This window comes from Gekko japonicus, unplaced genomic scaffold (assembly GCF_001447785.1).
Source record: "Gekko japonicus isolate JY-2015 unplaced genomic scaffold, Gekko_japonicus_V1.1 scaffold3579, whole genome shotgun sequence".
Lineage (NCBI taxonomy): Eukaryota > Metazoa > Chordata > Lepidosauria > Squamata > Gekkonidae > Gekko > Gekko japonicus.
In genome coordinates, this window is record NW_015166538.1 from 50,998 (window position 1) to 77,293 (window position 26,296).

Consider the following 26,296-nt stretch of genomic DNA (forward strand, 5'->3'; position numbering starts at 1 on the left):
TTGCTTTGGAATGTTAATGAGCCAAGGTTGCAGGAGAACATCTTATTTTGCAGGTGCAAAGATAGACACTCTTCTCCAGCACAACTGTGTGAACTAAGGAGACTTAAAGACAACTTTTTTTTTTAACAAAAGCAGGCCACAGCCAGATTGAACCAAACTTTTAAAGCAAACTCCACTTTGAGCAAACCAAAGTTCTTGACAGATGTTGACTCAGTGTGCAACTACAATTAAAAAAAGGCAAATGCTATGCTGGGGATTATTAGCAAGGGTACTGAAAACAAATCAGCCGGTATCATAATACCCGTGTAGAAATCAATGGTGCAGCCTCATTTGTAATACTGTGCACAGATCTGGTCACCACACCTCACAAAAGATATTATCAAACTGGAAAAGGTGCAGAAAAGGTGCAACTAAAATTATTACGGGAACGGAAACACCTTCCCTACAAAGAAAGGTTAAAGAGGTGATGGCTCTTCAGCTTGGATAAATGACAATTGAGGGGTAACTTGACTGGTTTACAAAATTATGAATGGGATAGAGAAGGTAGAGAAAGAGGTATTTTTCTCCCCTTCTCACAATACAAGAACTCGTGGGCACTCAAAGTACTTTTTCACGCAAAGAGTAATTAACACGTGGAATTTACTGCCGCAGGAAGTGGCGGCAGCTAAAAGCATATACAGTTTCAAAAGGGATTGGATAAATATGGAGCAGACGTCCAGCAGTGGCTATTAGCCACAAGGTATAGATGGAACACTATGTCTGGGGCAGTGATGCTCTGTATGCTTGTGGCCTGGGGAGCAACAGTGGGAGGGCTTCTGAAGTTCTGGCCCCACTGGTGGACCTCTTGATGGCACTTGGGTTTTGGCCACTGTGTGACACAGCGTGCTGGACTGGGTAGCCATTGGCCTGATCCAGCACGGGTACTCTTACGTTCTTAGATTCTAAAGCCCAATATTCCAAAATCAAGCAAAACAAGGCTTGACAAGTATCAGCAGCTGATTGCACAGAACCATCCTGTGGCTATATATAACAGGCATCTGAAAGAGACAGGCAGGGCAGAGAAGACAGATGGAAGGCAGAAGATCTTCGGGGAGGGGGGGGAGTAAAGAGATCGACCAGACAAGGTCTTATAAGAAACAGGGTGAAGGTAAGAAGGATTCACCATCAAAGTTGAGGCAGCAGAAAAAGCGCAGGTAGTCTAGGAATAGGCTAGAAGATCTGTGGTGGAGACCGTCTGAAGAGAGAAGGATGCCTCAGCAAGACCAAAGGGAAGCCTGCAGGGCAGTCTGAATCAACCCTCTACCAACATCATAAGGAAACTGCCAGGCTTAAAAGGATATCACTCTTCATCCATCAGTAAGCTTGTGCAGTGCTGACTGGGCTAGGAGTAAGGTCTTCATTTTAGCAGGGACAGTCTCTCTTAGAACCTCATCTTAAACAGTCCTTTATCAATGGACAGAGTTGCATTGTTGCATATATATTGGATTTGCAGTTTCTTTTTTAAAATGTATACATTTTTCTATTTAAGCCTTAAGTTCTTATTTCCAGGGGACGTGACCAATGACCTGGTGAAAGTTACAAACCTTTGGGTGTCATCACATTGTCACTAATTTATTTTCTCTGTTTATTTATTTAATTAGATCTCTATCCTGCCCTCCCCTGCGCAGCAGGGCTAAGGTTACCTTTAGATCCAATCTTTAGTTACAGGGGATAACGAGGGTATGTACTGTTTTGTATTTTTGAATAGAGCTTTGCAGGTAACTCTAAAAAAAGGACATTACTTCTCATGAGTCTTTGGAATAGGCTATGCAAAGGCTATGCAAAGTTAGTTTTCACAAAGAAAGCCAAATCTAGACCAAATACGTTGTACCATAATTGAAGTGAACCCAATGAAGGATGCCAAGTTGCCTCCTCTGAAGCACGGCAAGTTTACTACTACATATTGCTGGCAAGGATATATGCCATCATGTCTCCTTTTCAGATGTATATGAATACAGACTCAATTTCATTTCAGTTTCCCCAACATATTAAGAATCATCAGCTCCCATCATCTGAACTTTAAATCCGATCTTCAATTAAGCACTTTTGAAATGATATTGGAATGGAGCTAGAACATAATTTGACTTTCTACCAGTTCTGCTTTTCCATTTACACACTTCAAAATTTTGTTAATGCTACAATGACAGAGAATCATATTGCTCTAGTATTTTAGAAAAAGTAAAGCCAAGCATGTTACTTACGCATCAGGCTGTAAATGTGCTTTTCTGCAACATGTTCCGTAAACAGTTTTATAAGGTCATTTCTTAAGTCACGGTTAAGCTTTGTTTCTATGTAAAATTTATTCTGAAAAGCAAAGGAAAAAGGTTTATAAGTGTTTTGGAGCACAACCATGGGGTAATGTGGCAAGCCTAACACAACCAATGTCAAAGCAGAGAGTCCACTCCAAACCAATTTAACAAGGATGGATGTACTAAAATGAATGACAGGATAGCCCACTTGATATAGTGGGAGCCAAGAATGCCAACTGACTTGCATGGGCTACATTAAAATACATTACAGCACACAAAAGTTGCAATGAAAATGCAGAATGGATTTCCAAAATGAGCCTCTTGGACCAGACAGTCTGCTCTGAGACTGGAATGACAATCCCTGGAAGTAGCAGAAGTGCATTGGGCCTGGAATGACAGTTCTCAGAGTGGAATGACTGTCCGTGGAAGTAAATAAATGGCTCTGGGCCTGGAATTATAGCCCCAAAGTGGAATGATGGTTCTTGAGTGTTGCAGAAGTGTTCTGCAACTGAAACGACAGGCCCCAGAGTGGAATAACAGTCCCTGAGAGCAGCAGAAATGTTCTGGGAGTAGAATGACAGCCACTAGGGTGGAAGGACAGTCACTGGGAACAGCAGAAGTGTTCTGCAACTTGAATGACAGGCATCAGAGTGGAAAGGCAGCCTCTAGGAATAAAATCAGTGCTCTGGGACTGGACCATTGTTCCATACTGAGGGCTGTCTTTCCAGTCCTGGAACAGTTCTGTTATTCCCAGTGGCTGTCATTCCACCCTGGGTGCTGTTATTCCAGTTGCAAAACACTTCTGCTACTCCCAGGGGCCATCATTCCATGCTTGGGCCTGTCTTTCCAGACCCAGAGCAGTTTATCTGGTTCCAGGGGCCCTCATTCCACTCTGAGGGCTGGCCCTCAAAATTCCCAGTTACCATGGATATTTCCCAGAATTCCTCAGGTCCCCATTTACTGGCATCCCGGAAAATCTCAGATACCATCCAGACATCTGAACATATCTGGAAAATACTGATGAACTATTTTTAAGATATTTATTTGGACTGGAAATATCCAAACGCGCATCAATACTTACTATTACTGCCTCTCCCCATTCTCGCACCACTACAGAAGCCCAGGGAATGGCACATTTACTTCCCATGGTCACCGTGCCAAGTGCCCCTCCTCACTCTGAGCTTGGAGCAAGCAAGTGGAGGGGACCATCCCCATAACTGTGCTCAGGAATTCCAAAGCTTAGCATGGTATCACCGACAAATGGGGCAGACCTGGCAACCACACATTTTGGCTTGGCAGAAGCCATTCAACTCAGGTTTACTGTAGCACTCGACAACTGTAGTCAGAAAAGGATTCACTTTATGGCTCTGAAAACAAGATGCCAAGTAGAAATGTGCAACTTCTAGCATCCCTCAAGGAATATTACTCTAGCTGCTCATTGACAGAGGGAATATTGAATCAATGGCACAGCTTAGGAAGACGCTTTCCTTGCAGCTGCTACCCACTTTTGCTACCTCATAAAATGAGGCACACAGTTCAGCACCAATCCTAGGAATTATAAGAAGATGCTGCTCTCCAGCTTGTTAGTAGAGCAGGTGACAGATTGTCCTCAGGAGCTATCACCTGCTGATGTACATTACCAAAACTCCTTTATACCACACATCAAATACATTTAGGGCCGCTTACATTTAAGTGTGGAAGATGAAAGTTTACTTGCCAAACATCAGCATTACTAAATTCTGTCACCTCTAGACTGTGCTACAATAAAATGCAATTGAACAGATGTTAGGAGTGAAGTAGCTTGAGGGCTTCTAAGGAGGTGCTCCATTTTAATTTAAAACCAAACACCACCACATCATATCGGGTATCCCCTAGGCAGCAAACAGCCTGCTATAAAAGTGACAGAAATATAAAGTTTGTTCTTTTGAGCGCACAAAAACTACCATCCAAAACGGAAGATTACACTTTTTTTTAAAGCTCAGCTTCATGAAGTGAATGAGTCATGCTCAAAATTTAGCAAATTCTCTACTAAATGTTATCTAAATAGAAAACAAATGTTGCAATGCCCAGTCATTTCCTTACAACGGACTGTTAAAATCCTTCCAACATACACTTGGGAGCAACAGCAGGACAACATGATGCAATCCTCTCCCCTCTATTAGAACTGGGTGGCCAGATTCAGTATCTTCTTCCTAGTGCCCTCCCTTCCATTCCACATGGAAGCAATACCACTTCCTGCCTGTCAATCTAATTGCATGCCTAAATGGTTCTGGCTCTCTCTCACACAGAGAGACTTGTAACCATAGGTAGGCTGGAATAATAGGAAATGGAGGCCCACACTGGTGTGTCAGCAAACTAAGTGGCCTAGAAATTGCTCACAGGCTGATAGGTAGAGCACTGAAACCAAAGAAAAAAGCTTAAGCTGTGTAGGTTACTCCTCCTGCCTATAGCAACACAAGATATTCTTCAAGTCAGTTGCATAGTGACATATGGGGGCATATGGGGTCATATGCCATTGTTGTTGTTCAGTCGCACAGTCGAGTCCGACTCTTTGCGACCCCATGGACCAGATCACGCCAGGCCTTCCTTCCGTATGCCATGCCCCCTCTGAATTCTCAGCTTTCATTTTTTAAAATCTCTCACCCTTTTCATTACAGAGATACAAGGCAAAATGTACAGGTAATTTATCCAGGTTGCCTGGGAAGAAATGGGGGAAGGGAAGTTGCAAGAACAGCTTCTGGAAGAGACTCCCTTTCTGACCAAATTAATTTTTTTCTGCTCTTTTCCACCACCTTCCTTTCTGGGACCTTTGCTTCTTATTTGTTTTGTTTCTCTCCTCTTTAATGTCTTCCCTCATCACCGTGGACATGGGGCAGATAATTAGTGAGATTCTGTTTTGGGGGTGTTCCCTCTGCCTGCCGTAGGAAATTTGAAGGAGGGGGAATGGCCAGTTTCACATAGGTTGACATCTGGATTTAATTATTAATTGTAAACTAACTGGTGGTAACTTCCCTGTGTGACAGAATGCCTGAGTCTGAGCACGTGCGGAATGCTTTTTACTCACCTCTGTCACGATTTAGGACAAGGGGTGTATTGCCAAGAAGCGACAGTTCTTTCCCTCTAAGGGAGAAGGAGGCAATGGCAACACAAATGGTGAAGGAAAATAGGCTTTACAAGTGGGAGGCCTGCGAGACTCATGGGGGAATCCCATATCCTCCCCCCCCCCATTACCTGCCTCCACAACTAATGCCTCCACTGCCCTCTTTAAGCTTTCCTGCCATCTCCTAAATGGCCAGACTGCTGGGAGAGAAGCAGCACTGGAGCTCGGGGGGGGGGGAGCAAAGAGCTCTCCTTGCACCCTTCCCCTCACCCTCCAGCACAGATCACTGAAGTCTGGTCAGATAGAAACGTAGGAGTTTTTAAAGGATGGTTGAGACAGTGACTACAGAGGCATGTGAGTGGGCAAGGAGACTCCTTCTCACACCACCCTTCCCTGTAGCTGCCAGCTCACCAGCCCATTTTAAAAAACTTTCCTGCTCATTTCTAACAGGCCAGACCAAGTGGAGAAGCAAAGCTGGAGCTTTTGGAGGGGGAGCAAAGAATCCCCCCCCTTGTGCCTTCTTCCTAGCTAGTTAGAAAATGGGGGGGGGGTTAAAATGGCCATTGAGACTGTGGCTACAGAGACAGGGGTGAGAAGGAGCGTCCTCCCCAACTGCATGCCTCTGCAGTCACTGGCTCAGCTGTTCTTTTAAAATTTTCCTCTGGTTTCCAACTGGCCAGAATGCACAAAGAAGGAGCAGTGGAGATGGGCAACTGGAAGACTCCACATTCTCTCTCTCACACACACAGACACACACACCCAACACTGCCTCACCCCTCATTCTGGATTCTGGCCGGTTAGAAGCGATCGGGAAAGTTTTGAAAGGACAGCTGAGCCAGCCGCTACAGAGGTGTGTGAGTGGGCAGGGAGGCTCCTTCCTGCCTCAGCCTCTGTAGTGGTGGTCTCAGCTGTCCTTTTAAAACTTTCCTGCTGTTCCTCTGGTAGCTGCACATCTTCCTCCTCTTCCCCTGCCCCACTGCAGCAGTGCTGGGAGGGTTTTAACTTGTCCATTTGGGAGGGTTTTAACTTGCCACAACTTTTAAGCAGAGGGCTAAGATCTTTCTGCAACCTTGGGGGGGGGGGGTTTCCCCCAAAGTTTGGAGAAAGATCTCTCTTCTCTCTATGTGGCCTCAGTCAGTGGATATAAGTACCACAGAAGAACCACCATGTGGCTATTAGATATACAGATTTAGTAGTATAACAGTCTACACAAGAAAACCACATCTACAGAAGAGTCAGTGCAAGACCATCATATGCTTATATCCCTTTGGGTTTGGTGTAGTGGTTAAGTGTGCGGACTCTAATCTGGGAGAACCGGGTTTGATTCCCCACTCCTCCACTTGCACCTGCTGATGCGACCTTGGGTCAGTCACGAGCTCCGGCACAGCTGTTCCTGAAAGAGCAGTTTGTGTCAGAGTTCTCTCAGCCTCACCCACCTCACAGGGTGTCTGTTGTGGGGAGGGGAAGGGAAAGGAGTTTGTAAGCCGCTCTGAGACTCCAAGTGAAGGGCAGGGTATAAATCCAATCTACTCCTCTCTTCTTCTTCTTTAGCTGTAAGAAACCCCTGGAGAACATCAATGACTGGATCCCCTGAAAAACTGCACAGCACTGGTCCACACTTTCAGTCTGGGCTGAGGTTCAAATCTCAGAACATTCCCTATACGTTTATACTACCTAGAATACATTTCGTTTCAGAGATTACTCGTACTAGCCTTGGCAAAAGTGAAACATTTCAGACTCTCCCAGACTAACTGATTGGAAGTGGCGGGCATCCAGTATAAGTAAGTGATGCCGTCCTCCCTTCTACTCCCACACAGGGAATGCAAGTTTAACACAGAAAAACAACCGACTTTCCAGATGCCCATGACAAGGACACAGTGATAAGAAGGCTATGACAGAGAGGTTAGGTTCCACCTCTCCCCAAGAGAAACCAATGGTGGCTGAGGATTGTTGGTGGGAAGGTGACAGTTAAGCAAACTGGACTCAAACTTTGTTCTTCAAATGTTAGTTCAGTTCAAGTCAGACCTGGCTGAGCGAAGAAGCAGTAAGCTTGAGCCGGTGTGTAGCAGAACAGCAGCTTTACACTGACAAAGAATCCCAGATGCCTGAGTGAGGAAAAGGCTCAAAAGTTTAAGAACTTTGAGTTTGTCTGCCTGATTTACTCTAATATTGTGTTTAAGCAATTAATAAAGTTAATTTTTGTTTGTTTAACTCTGTGGGTTGGATGTGTATGGTCTCAGGGAAAGCTCAGTTTATATGAATATATATCAGGATATGAGAAAATGGTGGCAGCGTGTGACTAAAGCAGTGGTTGAGTTCCAACCCCAGCTACTCTGTGTAATGTCCGAGTGAGAGATGATTGTTAAAGGAGACTGGGCTACCCTGTCTGGTGGTGTCTCTGTGAATGAGAGAGAGGGGACCTTGTATGTGAAAGGGCCAGGTCCAATGTTCCCTCTAAGCTGTGGGGTCTTGTGAGCAAAAATTCTACTTTGTGAGCTACTGGCATTAAAGTTGTAAGTGATTTGGCTACTGCATAAATTAGTTTGCTCTGGAGCCATCCTTCCTGAGCTAAGACAAAAACCTGCGAGCTAGCTCACACCAACTCAGCTTAGAGGGAACACTGGTCAGGCTACTCCATATATTTTAAAAGAAGCAAAATGGGTGGCCAAACTGTCAGTCAATCTTTACTACAGCCCACAGGCCATTCAGAAGCAGAAAAAAACAATGGCTAGCTGTGATTGTCTGACCTAACAATAAATGTGAACCTGTGTGACAGAGGTTGTGGAGGGTGGTATGGTCTCCGAGTGAGAAATGGGATCATAGCGATTAATAAAAAAGAAGAAGTGTTCAATCCTGGCCAGCAAGAAGCCACTCAATGGGTGACAAAACGGAAAAAGTGTTGCACACTATCCTAACTCTTTGAAACTATGATAATCTTCCAAGAATGGCACTACAAGGTTTTACTTACGAGACAAGCCTTTATTGGCATATACATGTAGATACAATAATCTAAATATAAAATCCCTGCAGAGTAAAATTAGAGTTGCAGAATAAATAAACAGAGTAACAGCATAATAAAACCTAATTCACAGTAACCTTGGAATCTCCCAGAAAAAATAACTGAAGGAAGAACATTAAATCTAGCCAAGGATATAGCTCTACGCAAATTTGGAGCTATGAGTTGATAGAGGTTGATAGAACTGGGAGATTTGCATTTGGAACAATCCCTAAATTTAAGGGAGAACAGATTCTGTTAGCCAGGCTATAGAGAGCTAATTAAAACCCAACATTAAAATATTATTACACATTTTGAATAACAGTACAAGGACAGGGCTCTTTTTGTAGCAGGAACTCCTTTGCATATTAGGCGACACACCGCTAATGTAGCCAATCCTCCAAGAGCTTACAGAGGGTTTTAATTAACTTTTAATGTTTCATGTTTTTATTATGTTTTATTTTGTAAGTGACCACAGGTAGGTTCCCTGGAGAGGCATTTTCTAAATAAATAATAGCATGAAGACCATGTAGGACATTCTATGATATTAAATAATGACCATTCATGTGTATATTGTGGACATATTCAATATACTTTCAAAGATATGTCCATGGTTCAAAACTTTTCAAGAGTGGACCAAGCAATCCGCAGCAGGCAAAAAATTGAGCAAGTGAGGGAATGTCACAACTGATTAAATCCATCCCCCTGCAGAGTTCATCTTCATGCTATTTAGCATCTACATGAAACCACTGGAACAGGTCATCCAGGGATTTGGAGTGAGGTGCCGCCACTATGCTGATGACACCCAGCTGTTTCCTCCTTAACAGCTAAGCCAGGTGGGTCTGCGGAAGTTCTGAATAGGTACCTGGAAAAGGTAATCAGATGGATGAGGGCCAATAAACTGAAGCTCAATCCAGACAAGACTGGAGCGCTGTTGGTCAAAGGAGAAGCTGCTAAGGGGTTGCAGAGCCAGCCTGTCCTGGGGGGGAGGAACTGCATTCCCCTGAGGGAGCAGGTTTGTAGCTTGGGGGTGCTATTAAATCTTGGCGTACAGTTGGAGGGTCATGTCTCCTCGGTGGCATGTAGTGCCTTTTACCAGCTCCAGCTGCTTTGCCAGGTATGGTTGTTCCTCAAAAAGTGTAATTTGGTCATAGTGATCGATGTTCTTATTATATCCAAATTAGATTACTGTCATGCATTCTACGTGGGACTGCCTTTGCAAATGGTTTGGAAACTTCAATTGGTCCAAAATGCAGCAGACAGGCTAATGTCGGGGCTATAGTAATCATATCACCCCTGTGCTGAAGACCTGTACTGGTTACTGATCTGTTTTTGGGCACAATTCAAAGCGGAGGAGGGGGAGATTGGATTTATACCCTGCCCTTCACTACCCAAAGGAGTCTCAGAGCGGCTTACAAACTCCTTTCCCTTCCCCTCCCCACAACAGACACCCTGTGAGGTGGGTGGGGCTGACAGAAACTGCTCTTTTTCAAGGACAGCTCTGACAGAACTATGGCATGCCCAAGGTCATCCAGCCAGGTGCAAGTGGAGGAGTGGGGAATCAAACTTGGTTCTCCCAGATTAGAGTCCGCACACTTAACCACTATACCAAAGTGGCTCTAAATCTAATAGTAAGGTAGGGTAGGCTGAGAGAAAGTGATTGGCAACCAATGAGTAAGTGGGGATTTGACCCTGGGTGTCTCAGATTCTAGTCTGATACTCTATCCACTACACCACACTGACCCTCCTGATCCCTGAAGATATGCGAGACCCAGGCTGTTAAACTGAACCGAGACATACAACAGCAGAAACTGACCAGGGAAGATGGCTCAGTATCAGTAAAATTATTTCTCCTGAACGAACTGGACTGGAGGCAGTGGAACGTCTGAATCTACAAGGAAAGGCATGTGTCATGTCAAATAATATCATCAGACTCCTAAGTCATAAGACTCCTAATTATGGTATTGCCATATGCTGTAACCTCTAACTGCATGAACTTGAATCAGGTGCACTGGAAGCAACTCTGATGTCATATTGACAAGAGCAGTTACTTTGCAACAAAAACTAAAACACTGCTCTGTTATTGCCTTGCCCTTGCAAATGTTGGTTTACAGTGAGTCAGAGTTATCAAAATAAGTAAGCTCATTACATAAACAAGTCCTTGTGCTTAAGACTCTTATATTTCTACCAGAGCTGTAGCAAAGGTCTGCCAAGACTCTTGTTGTTTCTCAAAACAATTCTCCTTTCTTGGCACTTATTTTTCAAAACATTATTACACCACAGGTGTCATTCTAATTTATTTTCTGGAATTATTGTCCATCTTTTCCAAGATTATATCCAGAATGCAATCAGCAGCTGTCCTCAGTCTCAAAAAAAAGAAAGATTGTATATACATTTTCCCAGCTCTAGCTACTTCTCTGCAATTGCTTTTTTGACTCGAAGACAAGAAGTGTGGTGACAGTGAAGCAAGTTCTCCGAATAGGCTGTCACAGGGTAGAAAAGCCAAATTTCCTAAACACAAGAATTTAAAGAAATAACAAAAGATGCAGACGTCATTTGCTTCAGAGTGAATCTACGGATGCCCTACTGCTGTCTGAGGGGCTCCTTCCATGAGCTGAAGTGCACCTTGGGACCGAACCTTTCCTAAGTGCTGGAAGTAAAAAACTCAGTATTCATCACTTACTTTTAATTCATGTTTTCTGAATAAGAAAGCCAGAGATCAGAGCATAATGCATTCCTATGAAGCTACGAAACAGTAGCATTCTTAAAATGTTCACTACTAGTACCCTTTCGCTTTTTTTTAGATAGCTTTTATGACAAAGCATGCCAGAACTATCACCACCAGTACCATACAAGAGAGAGAAAGTGATAGGACAGATTAAGACTTGCATCATCTGCTGCTCTGAAGAAATTTTATACTGCATAACTGGCAAATTGTAATTCACCATTTTCTGATCACCTATATTATACAGGCTCCTATGAACTTTTTTTAAAAAATGAAAGAAATTGACATTTTAAAATCAAATATTCCTTATAAGGACTGGTATATTCATTTTTTCTACAAGATCATTTTGTGAGGTACAGGAAAAGTTGAGTTAATGCAGCTGAGCTGTTCTGAGAGCACTACTGTGGCATAGTGGTTAAGAACCACGGACTCCAATCTGGAGAATCAGGTTTGATTCTCCACTCCTCCACGTGAAGCCATATGGGTGACCTTGGGCTAGTCACAGTTCTCTTAGAACTCTCTCAGCCTCACCTACCTAACAAGGTGCCTGTTATGGGGAGAGGAAGTGAAGGTGACTGTAAGCTGCTTTGAGACTCCTTAGGTAGAGAAAAGCAGGGTATAAAAACCAACTCTTCTTCTTCTGAATAGATGCAGCATATATTCCTGGCAGTACATTTAGACTGTGATCATTCTATGCTGAGGTTTGTTTACAAATACAGCTTGTTCATGCCTGCCTCAATTCCGCCCCCCCCCCCAGGTCTCATGATTAATTATTCCAGATTTTAAACAAACTCCAGTTTCCCCTGATGCAGGCACATGGGTGCTTTGGAGAGTGATGCATACACATACTCAGCAACTTGTCATGTTCATGTCCAAACCTTAACTGGAGCTTGTTGCGACAATCTGAATGCAGCCTCTTATTCTAGACTGCATGACTTGAGACTGCAGGTGAGTGTTTATAAGACTGACTAGTCTTCCTTGAACTAGAAAACTAGCAAGCCAAGGAGAAGGCTGAGCTGCAGCACTCTTCACTGAAGCCTCTAGAGTTTAGTTTTCCTTCAACCTAATGAAGCTTCAGCAAGGTAACACTTGATGTCAAGAGATGCTTGAGTATTATTTACCTTCCTCTCTAGCTAACAGAACACAACACAATATTCATGCCATAATTACCTTAATACTACATCCAAATAAAGTAAAAGAATATAAACTCTTACTGAATTTCAGCAAGGTAACACCTGATGTCAAGAGAGGCTTGAGTATCATTTACCTTCCTCCCTAGTTACAGCTAACAGAACACAACGCAATATTCATGCCATAATTACCTTAATACTACATCCAAATAAAGTAAAAGAATGTAAACTCTTACTGAAATAATTACAGATTTTTACACTATTCACATCAAGCTTGCTTGCATGGAAAAACAGTCGTCATAATTTAAAGCCTTTTTCTGACCTTCTAGTTTTTACCACAGACCATATATGATCTGTAAAAGCAGAACTGTAAGACAGACCAGACATCTACCAGCATTCAGCTCATCAGCCCCTTTATCAAGAATATAGTTTCTGATCACTACAGTACTTGCACCCCATCACTTGCACCCCATCAATTCCTTTCTTACACCCTGTTAGACTAGTTGAACAATTCTTCAAAGGACTTACCATATATATGAAAAGAGGCACAATGCTCTGTAATGCTCCCATATACTGTCCAAGTGCTATGTTAAACCTTTCAACGTAGAGCTCTGGAGGGCTGGCCTGGAAGAGACAAAAATAACAATCATCAGGGTCCTTTTTAGTAAACCTTCTTGGAGGATCCTAATTGGAGGTGCAATCCAAAAATCTTAAGTCAAAATAACATCAAAGATTGGAAGATAAGATCCTGCAAGCAATAACATTCCTAAGTTATTCTGTCAAAACCCACAAACTAGAAGCAAAAACAAACTGACAAACATTAGAAGGAACAATCTGTATCTGCAGACTAAGGCATCCTACAGGCTTAACTACCTGCAGAGCAGTATATACACACTATATAATGCATCAGGGTTTTTTTTTAAAGCAAAGTACCTTACTATTTTAGCCTCAATAAAATAATGTGTATTGACATTATTATTTACTTAACTAGAGAGCCTCAATGAAATTTTGCTTTGGTAAAAGCAACATTAAAATTCATCTTCCATGCTGCATTCACACTCCAATCGGTGCCCCACTTACTGCCTTAATAATGCATTTATCAACTGCAGTTTGGCCTTGATGGCTCTGAGAGTTAAACCCTTGGTCAGAAAATTCTAACAAGTGAGAACATGTTAATTGTAATCATGAAAACAAACACCATAAACATTTTGAGAAGTTGCAGCATTTGCTTTCTCCCTCGTAATTCAGTATACTGAAGTTGCACACAAGCCATTCAACAGTCCTTTTAGCTACCAGCACTCATCTACAGAAACCTGTCAGGGTCACAGGCGGCAAAAAAACAACATCTATTTGAGGTCATGACTGTTACATTATACAATTGTAATTCTGAGAGAGGTTTATCTATAGTATCCAGGGGGCTTCGCTTTAAAAATGTTAAACTACACTCTTCAGCCTGAAATGCTTGATCCTCTACTCGGTTGAGATACGAACTAAAAAAAACTAAAATCCATTCAACCATTTGCACTTTGGAAAATGCAGCAAAATATAGCAATTGCTTCTGTGACGTCCTCCTTATTGGGGAGGACTAGTTTCACTTTAAAAGTTCTCTTTATTTTGTTTAACAGGGTAGATTCTGCTTCCACCAGGACATTTTAAGGATTTCCAAACCTTTATGCTTATACTTTTGCTCTTACTAGTTTGGTAGACCGAGTTTAAGGCTTACGAGGAACTAGGTGGTCCTGGGAAGTATTTCATTCAGAGCTGGTATAAACTTGAATAAAAAAGGATTTATTGAAATAAATACTAAATAAGAGGGTGATACAATGTAACTAGTAATGTGTAAATGATGTACAATTGCTTTGGTATCACACACAATCTTATCCCTCACTGACAGGGATCTTTTTCATATAACTTTGTAACACTTGTTTATCTCAAGGCCATATATGTTCACTGTTTCTCTCCAGTTTGTTATGACACTCAGACTTTCCTTTAACTTTCCTTCACTTAAACTTTACTTTACTTTTTCCTATATACTCAGCTTTCAGCTCTCTTTCTTTATCTCACTGAACAACCTCAGCTGTCAGCTTCTAACTGCTTCAACACAGAATTGCCTGTCTACGTCAACTGTCAACTTGTAACTGAAACTATTGACTGACTCACATACTTATCCACCCATTCACTTCCAAAACCTCTCCCCCTCTCTGTCAACCACCAATCATACCACACTTGCCTCTCTCAACCACTCTTGTCTATCTACCACAGCCATTCAACCAAACTTTTAAAGAGACACACACACACAAAAACAAGGAATCGTTACAGCTTCTTTAATACCATCTTTAAAACAGCAGATTTCCTTTAACCAGAGGGAAGATTAGCACTAGAAGGGAAAGGTTGAGCTAAAAGACAAGGGTTCTACTACACATATAAGTCCACAAAAACCTTTACAACAGGAAAATATAACAATGATTCTTCATTATTGCATTAGCCATGTATTACCTAATGCTGTGCTAAGACAATCTGGTTGGATAACAAGATGCAACACAGAGACTTGCAGTTACTTTCTGAATTAGTGTCAAGCCAACATCGTTGAAGTTGAATACAAAAACAAGTGTCTAGGTAGCCACAGGATTACCCTTACATACGAAAATGAGTTGAAGTGACATGGCCTGCATTCATGGCAGCAGAAGAATGAGGATATATCACTTGAAATAAATAAGACAAGACAAAATAAATTTGGAATATTCTAGGGATCAATGGTGAGATGCAACATACTGAAGCTAAGTTGCAAAATAAGATTTTCCTGCCTCCTTCTCTAATTCTGATCCTGAGGTGGGGGGCACTGTCAAAGAATCCTAACAAGCAGGGGGAGCAATGTGGCGGTCTGCTATGAAAGGAAATCCAAACACAAAAGCCATGAAATATATTTTATTAGGATCAATCAAAATGACACAAAACAGAATGTAGGGTTTCAGATTTTGCAGAACTCTTCATCTGACTGGATATTTTAAAGAAGGGGGATTTCTCACTCTATGGTCACACGTTCTTGTAAAAATCTTGTGTGAAAAACTGAGTAGGTACGATAATTTCAAATGGTGCTGGTGTCAGGTTACATACCTCGGCCTTCCCACTGAAAACACAAAAACCAGCAGTTGATAAAATATCAGAGTGGAGAATCTGCAAAAACTATCCTCTTCTTCAGCCCACAGAAGTGGTACTCCACTAATGTTAGTGCTACTTACATCAGAAGAACAACTTTGGATTCAACTAAGTCAAAACACAATTGTATAACATCTTAATTTGGCGGTTCCATTTGTTTGGGGGTGCAGAAATATAGAGTTCCTTCCAGTCAGTACAACAGATTCTATACCCAACACAGAACATACTAGCAATATATACACAAATACAAAGATTTTTTATAGACTAGTTTTAGCAGGAGTTCATCTGGTACAAATGTGGGGAAAGGATTTTAACAGTTCTTCCCTTCTCTCACATTGGAACATTCCCTCTACCAAGCACTGAAAATAGCTGCCACCCTAAAGGCCTTCCAGATGGGTCTGAACCTTGCCATTTCCAGAGGGCCTTCTGAGTCTGCTTGGTAAGAAACAGTCTGACACTACCAAGAAACTGACTTCTACTGTAGTTTCCTGTTAATTGACTTTTATTTTATTGTGCTGTAAGCCACCTTGGGAACAGTATTAGTTAAAAGGTGGTCTATAGACAAACTAAACCATCCGTCGGCTGCCCATTAAACTCCTCTACTTACTGCTTACCATTATCAAAACATCTCATCCTTAATGTGACCCCATAATTGTATTCTTAAATTCAGACACTACGGTCAAGTACAGACAGACAGATCTTTCTACAAACCTGAAAGAGCCCCAGCTTTCCAGAGAAATCAGAAATCTAGGGGGGAAAGTACATTGGTGGGTTAAACCCCCACGAACAATAAATACAGAACGTGTAGCTCTAAGAAACAAATACGCTCTCAGTGTAGTTATTACTAGCAACCACAACAGTATTGCCAGTCTTCAAGTCTTCATTTCTATTAGCAAACGTTAGAGCAGGGGTGTCAAACATTTGACCCATGGGACAGAACTAGCCCCTGCAGGGCTTGTATCCGGCCCACGAGCAACTGGCTCTCTCCTGCTTCCTTCTATGGGACAGCTGGTGTATCACAGCTTGCTTTCCCCCCTGTCACCTATCAATCACACAGGAGAGATGCAAAGCCAAGCCTCCCATCCCTCAATTAGCTGAGGACTCTTCCCCCTCCTCCTTCTTTGAGGAAGAAGGGAGAGAGAGAGCAGTCACATGCAAGACAGAACAAAGTCAGAGTCCCATCATAGCACCTTTAAGACCAACAAAGTTTTATTCAAGGTATAAGCTTTCCTGTGCACTTTTCCACAGCTTTACTACGCCAGCCTCTTTCTCAATTGAACTAACTGCTGATTTCAACTGTCTCCAACAGCTCCTTTTGGCTGCTCTTAGGGAGAAGTAGATATCTATGGGTTTCTTTTTTCTTTTTCTAAAAGGGAGGTCACTAAAGCAATCAGGTTTGATCCTGCTTTTTGAGGGGGGCTTTCATTTTAACCCCCCCAATCCTTCCTGGTGCATTTTTGCAAAAAAAGGGGAAAGAGAATGGACTAGGCAGTTTTCATTGGCTGAGTTCTATAGTGGCTGTTGAGGGGGGGGGGGGGGGGCGTCCCGAGAAGAATCAATAAACCTCCACTTGTATATTTTGCTCTGTAGTCCTCACCAGGAAGGTGAGACATGCAAGTGACGCACCACAAAATAAATTGGTGAGGTTTTAGAAGGCTTTCGGTGTGTGTGGATTTATTGATACAAAAAGGTGGAAGGAGAGAGATTTCCCCTGGTCTGTTTCTAGCTCTTTAGCCATTTGGAATAATATTTTGGAGAGCTCATGGTGGTAGGGGACTAAGGTGTGTGGCTTAATTGGGAAGGGGGAGAGGAAGCTTTTTTTCTGGAGATCGCATTGCCTACAGCCAGAAAATGCCGATTCTCCCTGCAAAAGGCAAACCTTTACCAGTGAAGATGCAATTAAATGGAGGCAGTTTGGAGGAGTTTGAATTGCTTTCACTTTGCAAGCCACAAGATTTCTTTATGGGGGCTGGGAACAAGCTGAAGGAAGGAGGCTGTCTTCCCCCCCCCCTCCAGCCAAGGAGCCAGAGTGTGGAAGGCTGCAACTTTGGAGGAGAAGGTGGTAACTATAGAGAGGTAGTGGTGGGAGAGAAGAAAACTATATTATTGGAAGCATCACTTCAACAATAGTCCCCCCACACACACACTTCTGTGCAGAGGTGCTAGATATCTATAGGTTTCTTAATGTAAATCCTACAAATGGCTTTGCTTTTTTTCCAGAAATGGGGAGGGGGCCCCTAAATAAACACTTTACAGCCATTCTCCCACAGTTTATGCTCATATGTGAAAAATGGAAAGGCAATTCTTAAATAGACATGCATCAAGTTTTGGATTGGCAAAAGACAAGAAAGGCTGTTTTAAACATGCTTGTGCTAGGCTTCTGTAAAAGGAAATCAGGTAGATATGCACTTGGCTTAGTGCAGGGCAATGAAATTCTCTCCTGCTTCTTTGCTCCAGGGCTGCTGCTAACTCCTGACTCATTAGCAATGCTGGTGTCTCCATGCCTACTACTCCTCTGCATATCACACCTAATACAATCAAGCCTGCTATTGTCATTCACCTGTGTATAGAAATGTTGCTTTCTGCTTTCTATAATCCATGCCTTCTCCTGTGATTACATTCTGATAACATGCTGTGCCTTGCTTCCTCTTGCTAGCCACATGGTAAGGCCAAATGGCCTCCATAGCCATGCCATAAACCCACATTCTTTCACACTTTCATGCCAAAAGCCAGACCCACATGCAACAAGTCACGTAGTCCATGAAGTACCTGGAAACTAGGTCAATTGCTTGCAGGCGTGGCCTCCAAACTTCTACCCAATCCTATGTTGCAGCTATGACAACCAAGAATTGGGCACACCCCTGTCCAATCATGACTGGAATTGGGCTATAATTGTTTGATCTCTTGCTCTCTGCTCCTGTTCTCTCTGGTGGTTTTATGGCACCTAGAAATGCCGTCTCTTGTGGGACAAAGAACTGCTTTGTAAATTAGACCACATGGTTGAGCAAAGATCGATTTTTCCTTCAAAATCCCTTGGACTGTTTGGATGTTCCTGGACTTGGTAAATATGTATCTTGTACTGTATAGTTAAGGCAAATCGCTTTAGGCTTATTATTTTGGTAAACTCTGGTAGTCTGTGCTAAGCTCTGTACTGAATAAAAAATTATTCTTGTTTCTAAATGGTCTCTGATGTTGTGGTGGCACATTGTTCTGAAACCTGAGAGGGTATAGCCTACCTCTGGGTTTGTTGTTTAATGTACTGAAAAAGTACAGGATTCCCTCCCATTCCTGGACTGGCTTGGGAGGGAAATACCTGTACAACCTGTTATTGCCATTCAGCATCTGAAATCACCTTTATAAAGTTTATATCTCCAGTACTTCATGTTGTATTTTATGGTCCCTGTCCTCCCCAAACCCCATTCTCCCCAGGCTCTGCCCCTACTTCTCCAGGAATTTCCCAACCCGCAGTTGGCAACCCTACTGTCTGCTCCTATCTAAGGTTGCCACACATGGCCTGGCCCGACAAAGTGACATTTATTTCAGATCCGGCCCTCGTAACAAATGAGTTCAACACGTCTGAGTTAGAGGAAGGGAGCAGGACCCTTACAAGGCCTGTTCTGAATTCTGAAGGAGGACTCATCAAGGCCAGGCCCACCAGCTACCACTAAGTAGCCTGCATGACTCACACAAGCCCAGTGGCTTCCTACTGCTCAGGGTTGTTGTGAGGATAAAATGGAGTTACTGCTCAGCAGCAGCCACTCCATGAAAGCCAGTGTGGTACAGTTGTTAAGAATTCCAGACTGGGAGACCTATATTCGAATTCCCACTCAACCATAGTGTTCACTGGGTAACCTTGGGGCAGTTACACAAACTCAGCCTAACCTACTTCATAGGGTTGTTGTGAGGATAAAATGGAGAAGAGGTGAATGATGTAAGCTGCTTTGGGTCCCTACTGTTGGGGGGGGGTAAAAATGAAGTAAATAATACATATAGCTGAAGATGGGGAGCAGATGAAAGGCTGGTTGAGTGGGTAAAAGGAAAGGAAGCAGGGAATTGGTGAGAATATGGGGACTGCCGGGGGGGGGAGGAAGCAGTGTGAGGAGGGGGCTACAGGGGAAGTGTAGTGCTCCCAACATGTCCTTGCTGATTCCTCCACTGCTCAACTGGGCCCAGCACAACAGCCAGAACTGTGGTTTTCTCTCAGGGAGAGGGAAGGAGGAAAAGCTAAAGACAGGGGGTCAGGTAAAGACAGGTTGGCTGGTGGATGAGAAGGAGCAAAGGAAGCAGGAAAAGAGGAGAGGCTATCAGGACTTTCAGGAAAGTGAAAGAAGAAATAGAGGAGGGAAAAATGAGATTTCTCCCAAATCCCTTGAGGGTCCCTCATTTGTACTCATATTTAGAAATGGCAGCTTCATGACGACAGATGCAATGTGAATTACAAACAGAGCATTTTTTTCAGTGATTACAGCTTAACGTTTCAAGCCCATTCTATGCCAGCCTGTTACTTCCACATTTAGTTATTCATTGATTAGTTGAGATCCTTTGACAGCAGAAATAAATCAGCTCACTGCTGTCTCAACCACAGTTATGTGACAAATTATGAACTAACAACTATAACTGATTAAAAACATGAGTAGATACACTGCTTCTTTTGCAAGAATTTCTTTCAAAGTACCGTGAAAAAACACAACAACATTTAAGAGTACATGCACGCGAAAACCCGTAATAAAACTTTGATGGTCTTAAAAGGTGCTACTGGACTCAGTTTGTTCTGCTGCTTCAGACCAACACGGCTACCCGCCTGAATCTATTTAATACCCTTGTATAAAATGGCAGCTACCAACTGATTGAGTTAGCATACTTCTTATGACCACTTGCTGGGGGGGGGGGGGAACAGAGGGAAGGCTTTGGCTCTTGTCCCCTTGATACACCACCAGTCTGATGCAGCATGGCGCTGTGTGTCCTTACAAATGTCTCCAAGTGTAGAAATAAAAAAAACAGGGGAAGTGCCCCTTCCTCGAGGAAGCCTCTGTCATACTTATCATGTCTCCTGTAGCCATCTTTTTCTAGACTGAAAAGTCCCAGATTCTTCGGCCCATCTTATGAGTAAAGGGACTTTCCAGTCCAGAACAAAGACAACTAAGGGGGACATGATGGAGCTTACACAGTAGTGAGAGTTCTGGGCAGTGTTCCCTCTAAGCTGAGTTAGTGTGAGCTAGCTCACAGATTTTTTAGCCTCTGGCTCACACATTTTTGTCCTAGCTCAGGAAGGATGGCTCCAGAGCAAACTAATGTATGGAGCAGCCAAATCACTTGCTCACAACTTTAATGCCAGTAGCTCACAAAGTAGAATATTTGCTCACAAGAATCCACAGCTTAGAGGGAGCATTGGTTCTGGGAGCATGAAATCTTAATTACCTTTTGTTATACTAACCATTTACAATAACACTCTTTGTTTAGCTTATTGGTGCAGGGAATGGTGAGAATATGGGGGCTGCCAGGAAGAGGAAAAAGGAAAGTGGGAAAAGGGGGCCTCAGGGGAAGTGTGGTGTTCACCTCAAGTTCTTGCTGGTTCAAAGAGGCTTTGAACAATCTCAAGTACATAAAAGCAATTAAATGGCTTTTGGATTCTGGGCAAGCCATCAGTACCAGAAAATTTATTTCACCAAGGGCTTGACTAGTTCTATGATGACAAGATGCCCCACAGATCAAACAAAATACACGCATCTGACCAAAACCATATTACAAGGGTTGAGTTTTAAAGTGTGCCAAAGCTAGCTGTTTAGGACATCTCATGGACATCACATGGATTTGAACTGGAGATGAGAGACGATTTTTAAAAAATCAGAAGATAATCAGCAAGCACAATTTAGAGCCTACACTCTTAAAAAGTAAGTTTACAGATGGGTTTACTGAACATCTATCTCTAGTGAAATTGCAGGAGATTGGACAGAAATTATTCCAGGATAATTTATTTTACCGTGGTATAAAGTGTTTCAGAAATGTAGGGTGGGATCCAAAGAACCAGTATGCTTCCTTCTTCAAAACAGTCCAAACTAAATCACTGCATGAGGGTCAGCAGATTTTCCTTTGCAGCAATTAGATTGATGGGTCACGGCAGGAATTACAAATTGGCAGAATTCCATGTACATATGGAAGTGGTTTTGGTGTACACATAGGCTTCTTGGGATCCTGGTCGTAACAGACATACAAACCCTTAAAGCTGCTTCAGCCAATGCTGCAAACCCAATCAATGCCCATTACAATATATTATTCCCAGTATCTTAACTTGAGCACAACAAATTAACTCTAGGTGGTAACAGTACATACCTAGGGATATACCCACCAATACCCAGAGAAAACTAGGGGGAAATTATGTACAAGGTGCATTTGTGTAGTGCACATATGAAAAGTAACAATTACAAGGAAGAAAAATCAATACAGGACCAATGTTCCCTCTAAGCTATGGAGTCTTATGAGCAAAAATTGTACTTTGTGAGCTACTGGCATTAAAGTTATGAGTGAGCAATTTGGCTACTGCATAAATTAGTTTGCTCTGGAGCCATCCTTCCTGAGCTCCGACAAAAATGTGTGAGCCGGAGGCTAAAAAACTGTGTGCTAGCTCACACTAACTCAGCTTAGAGGGAACACTGTACAGGACTATGTTTTGGGCTTTTTAAGTCTATGGGGCATAGCCTGGGAGGCATGTGCACAAAAGTTAATTCGGTTCATTTTGGTCAACTTTTTATTGATTATAGTTATTATACCCATTCAATTTATTCTTTATTTCCAATGGTTTCTACAGGGACTTTTGAGTTTTCCACAGCTGGTAGAATTAGCTCTAGACAGAATGAAAATATGGCCATCAGTGAAAGCATTCTGCTGCCATCTACAGCACACCATCCAAAATAGCAAGCTGGAATTTTTCTTCAATGAATAGACAAGACCCAGCCACAGCATCACCAATTCAGACAGTTCTTTGGCCATTAGGCTCACCTGCCATTCAAGATGATCTTATAGCTAAAATAAGACCAATTACTTTATTCAGAGGAATGGGATTAAGAGGTGAATATTTTTCACAGCTTCTCCATTATCATCACAATTAGCATTTTTTTAATTAAAAAAATAGATTGGATATTCCAGCCAGGAACATCAAGAAATGATCTGACATCATGTTCAGATCTCCAGTAGTTCTCACTTCTTTTCTCCAGGATCACATATTAAAAAGTACAAAGGCTAAATAACACTGCCAGGCTTGCTGGAGGTATGGGAGGGAAGGGCTTTGCTATCTGTCTCAATGCCCAAGCAGTTATACTAAATTAGATGTTATTTGCTTACATTCTACACTAGAAGTGGCCATCCAAATATATGTGCACCTTCCATTCTTATTTTTCTGCAAGTATAACTTTTTATGTTAACTAGTCAGCTTGGGAGAAGCCAAAAATATGGACGAGAAGGGGCTTGGAAATATATGTATATTTAAACCACCATTTATTCAAAAGCTCCTGGTAACCACAGAGGCCACTCTTAAAGTGCTGCAGAAGAACAAACACGGGTTTGCACCACCATATATGTAAAGTGACACTGACAATTCCTTGCTACAGTTTTACCAGCAGATTGCTGCAATCCTAGAAGAACAAGTCCTTTGTGCAATGTAAGGGCTGCCACCAGCGCTAGGGCAAAATCTGAAAAGAAGGCAAGAGCCTGACCCTAAGAAAGGCAAGAGATCAGTCATGGGGAATCAAGAACACTAGGGCACTTTAAAATGCTTTCCTCACCACCATTATCTTCTTTTTTTTAAGTACCCGTTAGGTACACTTCTATTACTTTTCATATTATACACAAACCAACATACATACAACATATAACAAACATCCACTTACATACATAACACATACAAAGAGATCAGTATAACTCTATTACCATATTTAACAATTTTCTTAAATCACTTTCTATGGGTTTGCTTAAGTTTCTGTACACTCTTATCTTTTTACCATAGTTTCTAATTAACTAAACGAGATTAATAATACCAAACTGTCCATTACTTTAAACTATGCATTTATGTTATACCAGTCATACAGTTTTTTCCACGTCTTTTGAAATGTTGGGTCTGTTGTCCCTCTCATCAACGATGACAATTTGTCATTTTCAGCCATCTCCAACAGTTTATTCACATATTCTTGCTTCTTTGGTGCTTCCATTTGTTTCCAATATTTTGCATATAATATTCTTGCTGCCATAGATAGGCGTACTATCAAATATCTATCACCTTTATCAAAATCCTTTGGAAATATGTTTAGTAGTAATATTTCTGGCAAAAATAGTATTTTAGTTCTCAATATCTTTTGCATCATCTCGTGGGTCCATCTCCAGTATCCTCACCATCATTCTCCACTCATTCAGGGCTGCTGCCATGGGGTTTGCAATGATTCCTTGCTCTCTAACCAACTGAACACTACACATAAAGGTAGCTAAGGAAAGAACTATTTAGCCTATCCTGATCTTTCACAGACCTTTTTCGGTACTATTTCAAGCTCCGCAATTCTTTTTGAGACCGGTTGACCAGTCCTGTGCACAGAATTCCAGAAGTCATTGCACCACCAATTTACGCAAAAGAGTGAACAGACATTATAGCTGTCCAGAAAAAGGACTAGAGGTAGAGTATAATGAGCCTTTTTACCAGACCTGCACACTGGGTTGATATTTCCACAGAATTATTCATTACAATTATAAGACTTCGAGCCAAGTTAGTCCCTAACAGTTCAGATGCCATCAGTGTACATGTAAGGATTCTGCTCTGTAAAGTGCAACACTGTATGCTCACAGTGACCCTCAAGGGTTTAGATCCTACAATGCCATTCCACTGGTATGGCCAACAGCTCCTCTGTCACAAAGGCTTTTTAGCTACATATTTTTCCCAGTTCCCCTCCCAATAACAAACCCCCAATTCCCCCCCCCCTCAATTCCTTCAGTCTACCAAACCAAATTTGTAGGGCAAAGGTAGCCGCAAGTGAGAGGTGGGGGAAACCGCCTCCCTCTGGCATAGTCCACTTGCACTGTCACTGCCTCTGATCCAAGCTGCAGTATCTTAGTACGTGTGTCCTTCGAAATCAAGTGTTTGGACAAAAATGTGTAATAATGAGGTTAAGATGTAATCGTATTGAAGCACATCATAATTATGAGCACTTGCAAAACTAGAGATTGCATGACCTCTTATGAAGGCTGAGCTGTTTTTGGTGCAGGGCTTTACTAGCCAGGAGGGCAATCAAGCACCTCATTTTCATCAAGACAGGGAAACACTTGACCAGAAGAGGTGATAGAAATTCTCACTTTCTTTATAAGGAGGGTCTTCCCCCATTTTTATAACCTACCTGGTTATAAAGCTTCCCAATGGACAAAGCTATGCAGACATTTACACTGGAAACGGGCAATTTCAGTTCTGACTTGGGTCCACCAGAGTGCAGCTTTCTCACCCCTCCCTTCTTGCTGCAGCCCAACATGCCCCAAAATACTGCTCTTCCCCAGGAACAGCAGTTTGGGATGCAGCAGGAGGGGGAGATGAGAAAGTTGCACTTTGTGGGTGTTTACAGAAAGACTACAGTGGATCCAAGGCTTTATAATCCAAAAGTGCCTCAAACTGCCCCCCCACACACAAACCATCACAGAAGGGCTACATTTGAATGTCAGGAATGAAATCCAGTTTGTAACAAGAAATGAGTCTAGTTCATCTCCAATTCACATACTCCCTCCCCTGTTCCACTAATGAAGACATCTTGGTTTAAGAAATCTTCACTCTGACTGCAATTGTGACATCCAGACTTGGACACTTCACCAAACTAAGGTTTATTTCTTGCCTACAAACTGGGTCAAAGCTGGGTAGAGCATCAGTTTGTAGGCAAGAACACACATTAGTTAAGTGTCCCGTTTGTACAACTGCAGTTAGACAGAAGGCTTCCTAAACCAAAAGTCTTCAAACTCCATCCACAAGCATCAGTGAATGAGAGGGAGAACAGATACCTTCACTTTTGTCAAGAAGAAGAGTCTGTTATGCTGAAGGACATACATGGCAAAGAAAGAACAATTAATTCACAGGTTTAAAATGGAGAAAGCACGCACAGATTATGTAGATGCAGAACTCTTGCACTACACTGTGTTCCCAACGTTTTAGTCCATCTATGAGACCAGAGAGGATACTTTGACTTGAAAGCTCACTACACACAAAACAGCAAATTCAGGAAGGTAAATAGAAAAAGAAAGACAATAAAATACCGAGCAACATGGAGATTTTTAGGTTTTTTTAAAGAAAGAATTTGCAGTCTGTGGCACTGTTTATTGTATGCCTTTCTTGTTTTTACTTATTGTTTTCTAGTTTCTGTGATCCAATTCTTATTTTTATGTCATATCTCATAATGTTTCTATTGCATTGTTTTCTGACTTTGTAATCCAATCTTATTAAAATGTTTATTATGTTTTACACTGTTCTTATAATACTAAATTTTGTAATCTGTGAGGCAGATTTTAAATATATGACATTCCAAAATCATACTGAATTATTTATTACAGTCAAATACCAGTTCTAAAGCACATACAATAAAATACATGCAATAACACCATAAATATTGGGTTAGGTCTTTTTTTTTCATGTTTTCCTAAATTAATTTTTAATTCTTAATGTTTTATCTATTGTATTTTATTGTTTTTACATTAGTTGTAAACTGCCAGAGAGCTTCGGCTACGGGTGGTATAAAAATGAAATGATGAGGATGTTACATACATTCAGGGGGCGTTTTGTAGAAAAAGAGCTACGGGAACTCATTAGCATATGCCACACCCCCTGACATCACCGGACGTGTGTCATAAGGCCACACACCCCGCCCCCAACGGTCCCGGCCGCCGTCGCCG

At 42.1% G+C, this 26,296-nt stretch overlaps 1 protein-coding gene across 4 annotated transcripts in view; it reads right to left on the reverse strand.

The window, feature by feature from the left end:
• CACUL1 (CDK2-associated, cullin domain 1) overlaps positions 1-26,296 on the reverse strand; it is a 70,179-nt gene that overhangs the window by 28,931 nt on the left and 14,952 nt on the right. For 2 of the 4 annotated variants that reach the window (XM_015412314.1, XM_015412312.1), the window contains exons 4-6: positions 12,767-12,862; positions 10,200-10,274; positions 2,241-2,343 (exon numbers count right to left, since the gene is read on the reverse strand). In XM_015412314.1, the coding sequence (XP_015267800.1) occupies positions 2,241-2,343; positions 10,200-10,274; positions 12,767-12,862 (274 nt within the window). The remainder of the gene's footprint in view (positions 1-2,240; positions 2,344-10,199; positions 10,275-12,766; positions 12,863-26,296) is intronic. The other 2 variants (XM_015412315.1, XM_015412313.1) reach the window with 1 other exon arrangement.